The sequence below is a fragment of the Asparagus officinalis genome, chromosome 4, assembly GCF_001876935.1.
Source record: "Asparagus officinalis chromosome 4, Aspof.V1, whole genome shotgun sequence".
Classification (NCBI taxonomy): Eukaryota; Viridiplantae; Streptophyta; class Magnoliopsida; order Asparagales; family Asparagaceae; genus Asparagus; species Asparagus officinalis.
In genome coordinates this window covers 25038221-25045672 of record NC_033797.1, presented here as the reverse complement: position 1 = coordinate 25045672, position 7452 = coordinate 25038221, and the positions used below count along the sequence as shown (strand labels likewise).

General features: G+C 40.3%; 1 protein-coding gene across 1 annotated transcript; it reads right to left on the bottom strand.

The window, feature by feature from the left end:
• Positions 5302–7243, bottom strand: LOC109836993. The gene is given in 2 exon segments (XM_020405072.1): positions 5302–6698; positions 6700–7243. Coding segments are annotated over 2 exon segments (1599 nt in total). The 5' UTR covers positions 7160–7243; the 3' UTR covers positions 5302–5559.

The following is a 7452-nucleotide window of genomic DNA, read 5'->3' as shown; positions in this document are numbered from 1 at the left end:
CAATGTTTGTCTCAACTTCTCATGAAGATCACAATAGGCAAATTAAATACTTAGGCCAGAGCCGCCAGACCATGTTGGACCGGCTCTGTTCAATAGTGGGCTAGGTTTGCCTCTATTTTCTCATGCGACCCTACCCATAGCTCAGCCCTAAATCGGACCGATAAAGGCCCATCCCCACTTTGAACCAGGTCGGGTCTTGATCCAAGACGATATAAGCCGATTTGGCCTGCAGTTCGAAAACCAGCCCATGCCCACCACTAGACGTGGCTCTTAGGAAATCCTGGTTCATCAGAGAGGTGCTTTGGAAAAATGCTTTTAATTCTAATAATTACCTTATCTTGGATCCGAATCCGTACTAAAACAGGTTGCAGACCCAGGTACGGTAATCAAACCCTCACGATCCATCTTTTGCTTGAATGCTTTCAGTCCGGCATAAAATACTACTGAACAAGTTATTTTCCTTTTGAGTTCGCCTCTCCTGCCAGATGCAGAACACAAATCAACGGCAGGCACTCTCCTTTCAGATTCTGGGTACCTAATTCAAAGGCATTATTACACCTGATTTAAAAAAAACAGAATTACTAGCTAGATTCCACCACCAGTGCACTCTCCTACCAGATCTGGACATTAATTAGATACTCATAAAATCCAGGCAATTTCGCCTAGACGGGTAACAGTGAAGGAAGTGATAGGTTGCTGATTGTTCCGGGCATCAAAATACTATTACCACAGGCCCCAATTGATCTTCTAATGGTAGCGGGAAATGACAACTCCTCAGATACTATATGCAATCTATAGGGTCATGCAATTACAACGTATCATCGATCATCCTAATAATACCATCAAAAGCAAATAATATATTGAAGTCAAAGATGCCTGGAAAATGTCATGCTTCCAGGCTGCATTTATCTCATCTATGTATTACCTAATTCACCAAGCTATATATATTGCACGCATACATACTTACACAAACAAACACTAAAGGCTAGAGACTGCAAACAAGAAGGTTGGAAGCTGAGAAGCATGAGATTGATAAGGCAAGAGACAACTGACCTCTACAATATTGTTCCTTCTTTGACACTCAGCTGGAAAGGTCATTTCCTGAACGGATTTTGGCGATTGGGACCGTCCATCCTGTGACACTTCTGGCAATTCAATATCAGTTTACTGGCTCTGTGGTTGTGGCTCTGTAACTGCAATCTTGCAACCCAAGAAATAAAAAAAACTTCAATATTCTGATCATGTATAGCGGGAAAAAAAAACATTATGGACCCCGCAATTTATTCGAGAATTGCCTAAAATATACTACATTTTTCTCTGTTCTCTTCAGATATACCTTATCCGGATCATCTTTATAGGAAAACTACTTGTAGAAGAAAACACTGATAAAAAAACAACCAACATTCAAGAGTTATTATTTTCCCATCCTAAAGATGAAAATGTACAAAAACTGTTTTCCCAAGAGAAGTCAGACATTGGAAATATAGACCAAAAGGAGCATCTGAACATTTCATCAGCAGGCTGCTGACTGGGGACTCTTGTACCGGTAAGAAAGGGTTGCTATCTAAGACTTGCTCATAAAGATGATAAGATCAATCATCAACAGGAATAAAAACTAAACACTGACCATGATGGATTGAATTACACCAACAAAACGATAATTACTATTACATACTAGCAGCACTATTACATACCATTATGCTCACCGTATTTGCTGGGCATGGACTTAGTAACCACAGATTGAAATGAAAGTTGGAAAGTACATCTAATGTAATTCATTTTACTTTACACTGACAAAATCTTGCTTGCTTTGAAATGGTTGTCATAAATTTTATCGTTTGTTTACATAGTAATGATTTATTCACTTTCTGCCCAAAGGGGCAAAAGAACAGGAGGCCCGTTTTTATGTTCTAATATGCTGTGGCAGTAATTTCTAAGAGCCTACTTCTTAAACAAACGATAAAATTGTTGGGACAAGGGATAAATCATAAATTCCTTCATTTTATAGCATGAGCTAAAGCATAACTAACATCAGCTTTTTACACTGTATATAACCATGTGAGTACTATTAGGAAAAGGAAAAGTGCGTGAACCTAAATCTCAAGAGTATTGATTTCTTGAATGCCCTAATTTAAGAAAAGATTGGACATAAATCAGTATCATAAAATAAAAAGGCTCCAAAGGTTTGCATTTTTTCATGAAAATTGCTACCTAATTCTAGTGGTTGCAAGGGCTACTCTCAAGTCTAATGGCATCGACCCGTATTAATCATATCATGCCCTCCAGATCACTACGTAACTCCTACAAGAACCAAAACAATGATCACTATGGAAAGTTTATGACAGGTAAACACATTCAATAGCTCTAGTAAGAACTGATTCTTCAAGAAGATAACCAGCTTGAATCATATTCCTTTACAAATACAGTTACAATTACCAGGTTTTACTTGTTGGCCCCATTCTGCTCAAAGCTACCATATATTAAATTTTTACGGGGAAAAGGAAAGAACAAATCTTTTCAAGAGCTATTACAAGATTCCACATCTAAGTACCCTATGTAAAACAATCGCATTCTGCCTCTATGCCATACACATTTGACAAAGTACTTAATCAGCTGGCCAATGGATAGAACATGGAAGGGAATCAATGGATACTACATCCTTATCCATATTCACCATTACTCAAAGCCAAAAGTAAAAAATACCGATGAGGAATGAGGATATTAACTTACATCCATACAACAATATTCATAACATCCATATTGTTTAACATGAACTTACTGAAAATGAATCTGCTGGAATAAGATAAACTAATTTTGTTGCGCTGAAACAAGAATAGCATCAAGTCTCAATAGAAGAAAACAATAACACAGTCTTCAACTAACCTTTTGCGCTTGGCGACATGATACATTTCTCTCCTATCTAAACTTTGTTGAAAACCACCTCACAGAAACAGAAGTACTCCAGTCATAAAACATCAGGTGATCGTCTTTGCTAAAATGATGGAAATTTCATGAGCATATAAAAATAGTGAATTTTAGCATTATCATGTAGAATTCAGTAAGTAGTATTCTGGTATGCAGCCAGATTTGGATGTCAACATCAGTCTAGTTCTGGATAGTTAGGAAATAGATCTCTATGCATAAGAATCTTTAAATGGAAACAAATACCATTTGGAGTCAACCCAAGTTACCCAACTAATTATTAGGGTTCATTATGTGAAGATGTTTCAGATTTTGAAGGCTCACATACCTGACGAGATCAAGGAAGACCCAAGAATCCTCTTTGTGATTGAGGAAAACACAGATTTTAGAAGAATATTACGGGGGTATTATCAACAACTCCTCCTCTTTGCCTATAGAAAGGAGCATCAATTAAAGCTCAAAACATATCTTGAAGAAAATTATTAACCGAGCTCGAATGAGCTCTCTCCTCTCCCCTCTCCATAAGTTCTACACAAAATTTCCTGTCCATTCTTTATTTTATTGGGCAGCCTTTGCATAACTGCATCTATCGAGCATATGCCCAATTGTTACTGCAAGTTCACTTAATCTCTTATTAGAGGGACTTTAACCTCTAGCAGATGGATTGTTATGCACGGCATGCAGATGTCTAATTCTTCTACGCTGGCTTCTAAGCCCTTTGTTGTTTTTTGTTTAGATTTTATTCAGCTAAATCCTTCACATGCAAAATTTTATTAATAATCTAGAAGAATCAGATTACTATGCAAGTGAAATTTACATTTACTACTCAAAACTGATAAGTTTTCAACAATAACTCTACCTTCTGAAATCATCACATATATGTATAAGTCGATCGAACTCACAACTAAAATCACATTTACGAACACAATTGTAAGTGTAAATTTCATTTACTAATACGTCAAAGACATTATAAAGAGTAATAAATGCTTCCAAAAGGACAGCCCCTTAAATCTAAATAAAACCAAAGCAAGATCATCGATACTGATTGCTGATCCACTGCTTATAGCACAAGAACATCGTCCCTCTGGTTCAGTACCTGCCTGACCACCACCACCACCACCATCATCACCAACACCAACGCGACCGCGCACATGCACACAAAAAAAAATATGCTTCTTAACAGAAAAATGAAGTGTAACTAATTACAGACGCAATAGTGTCTGAAGAATAAGCATTGCTCTTCACTAACTTAATGAAATAGTTGATGCAAAAGCATAAACATAAGGATGGCAGATTGGTGGTTGTAAAAGCATGGCGTATCAAAAAATTTGGTTGCGATCCTCAGCCCTCGTCACAACTTTGGAGTTTTGGTGTACTTGAAGGGTCTTTTGTAATGATATCAGAACAATCCAAGTTCAAATCTTACTATTCACGAATTTAAAGTAGGTTTAAAAAATATACTCTCCGTGAGTTCAGGTTTCGGCCCATGAAAGGTGCTCAACCTGCAAAGGCATGTTAAACATATAATTATAACCCACCACCTTCGTCACAACTTCGGATTTAGTGTAATGGAAGGGTCCTTTGACAATTTGGTACACAACCATTACCTAGTAGCAGATTAACTATTACCAGACAACAACAAGACATGCTACACGAAAGAATTGGGTTTGAGGATACCAACTAGTAGCAGATTAACTATTACCAAATACCAGACAACAACAAGACATGCTACACGAAAGAATTGGGTTTGAGGATACCAACTTGGTCATGGCTATTGTGGTTTCATTAACTGCGTCAAAATCTGCTCCGTGATCAGTTTGACAAAGAACCATATAGGCTTCTTGAAAAGCAAACAAGAAAAAGAGCTTCGAGTAACACCAAACTTGATAAGTAGCTGATGGTTAACCAATGGCAATGTGCCAAAACAAGATTAAAAAAAAGTCTAATTATGGTTACTAGATAACATACATTCATCACCAGCTTATATAGGATTTGGCAAAAGGCTAAATACAAGACATTACCTTCCCCAAATCAATGGGAAGCCGGCTAGCAAAAAGAGGTGTAGTCTAAACCAACCCACGAAATACACACACACACACATGGACACGTACCGACGTACGTATGCAAACAATAGGGTTACTTTGAAAAGGCGGTTTATCAAAACTAATGCCTGTTTATGTCTGATAAATTTAAGAACACGTAATTTTTTTCATATTAAGAGCATTTCATCACAAAGAAGAATAAAATTTTACTAACAAAATGACAGGCTTAAGATCACGTTGCAGCAACACCGTAAAAATTAATCAACCAAAAAGACAAGGCAATACTAAAAGCCTAAAATAGTGTAACCTGAAACTCTAAATGGAACGAGAGAATGCGAAGAGCAATAACAAGATTAAAATTCCTCATAATGATTTTACTTCAGGTAATTTAAACATGAATTCCTCATAGATTTCAGGACATGATTACAATCTGCAAACAGGGATAATAAGGATGTTTACAACCTACAAACAGGAAACAAGAGAAAGTTAAATAAAACCATAATGCCACCTTACCAGATCTACAACAATCACATTCTGAAAGCAAGCCCAGACTGCCCAATTTAACTTTTAACACAATCAAAGAGTAAGATTTACATCAGGTGAGACGCTTCCTTCCCCGATCAGCAAGTAGTTCAGAAGGTAGGGAGGCAGGATCCAGCTCCCAACATTCTCTGGGCAAATTCTCATCCTCCTCGCCCAATAGCTTCCTTGCTGGTATTTGGTGTGAAAACAACCTCACATCCTCCTTCTCAAGCCAAGTAACAGCATGGGCACCAGTCTTCAGCCTCTTAAACACTGATTTGTATCCTTCCACCTTCTCAAGATGTGCCATGCTCAACCCGTACATCTCACTATAACTCGTAAGGAAAACCACTATATCATAACACCTTCCCTCCTCGTCTCCTCCTGATCCCTTGCCATATAAAGCCCAAACCGAACCCTTTTTCGGATAAATCCTGTAAAGTTCCTTTGCAGCCCTCTCGCATTCAACCAAGTGAGAGAAGAAATTCACCGAATCAATGTCAACCTTGCGCCCAACTTTGAATCTCCCACAAGAGATATGATGCCCAGATTTTTCCCAAAGAAGTAAAGCCTCATCTCCATTGTTCTGCACATCCAACCAGCACATCTTGACTCTAAATGGGTTCGACGAGAGGACTTCATCGATCAATCCATAAAGCCTTGGCATGCCATCATCGTCATCGTATACCGCCCAAACCTGCCCTTTGACAAAGCTCTTCTCAGTCCTATCCTTGTCGAAGTCATGAAAGTCTGAATCTTCAACCGCCATAAGGCTCAAATCCTCCTCCTCCTCCTCCTCTTCTTCCACATGAACACAAGCTTTTCCGCTCATTTCCTTCTTCTTTTCCTTTATCTTCATTTTCGACTTTGTGAGCTCTAGCTGAATCTCAGCCAGCGTCTTCTCCTTTCTAACATTAGGCTTCTTCAACTCCGAGCAGGCAAAATCCCCAACTTTCCTCTTCTTGACGCCATCTCCCCAATTAATCGAAACCCTAGGCCGAGATCTTGACCTCGACCTAGCACCCGTAGCCCTAGCCCCAACCCTAGCATCCACGTTCTCCTCCCCTTCCTCCTCCGCCTCCTCCTTCATTTCCGCAGCAAGAAAGCTCTTCCTACAACTGGGACAAACAAGGCGATGACCAACGTACCTCCGATCAAACTCATGCAATATCCGACACGTGTCGCAAGCCGTCCAAAACGTCTCCACCGGCACGATCCACGAAAGCCACTGCCGCCGCCTGCGCAGCCTTCTCGCCGGCGATCCTAACCCTAAGCTCGTCATCAAACCGCTTCTTGTTAGATCGATCGGATAGGAACCGGAACGAGTCTGCGACTCTCTTGAACGCTTCCTCGAGCCCCGGGGACTTGTCGGGGTGAAGGGAGAGAGCTAGGGTTTTGTACTGAGAGCGGATGAGGGAAGGAGGAGAGAAGGGATCGAGGCGGAGGATTTTGTAGTGGTCGGAGGGTGAGCAGCGGAGGATCTTTAGGGCGGTGACCAGAAGCGAGAGGCCGTCAAGGTTTGGGTCGAGGCGGCGAGCTCTGCGGGCGTACTTGAGGGCGGACTTGAAGTCGGAGGATTGGAGTTTGGACTCCGCGATGGATTTCAGGCGGCAGGCTTCGGATTCGGGTTCGGTTTCAGGTTCGGGCGCGGATTTTTTGGTTTTGGGCGCCATGGTTGAGGAGCGGAGATGGAGGGGAGCGAGGAGAGAGAGGAGGGGATGAGAGGGAATGGAGGGAAACTGTGATGTAAATTGGGAAGCATAATTGGGCCGGATCGGCTCAGATTTGTATCGGGTTGTTGTTTAATGACCCGATTATTAACCGGCGCAAGATCGATTTTAGGCAAAGGTTTTCTGGAGGATCAAGACGTGACTCGGATTTTTCATCTTTAGAACTCCTTTGAGTTTACGTTTGATCTGAAGTTACCGTTTTGTATTATCAAATTAGTTTTAAGCCCGTGCAATTC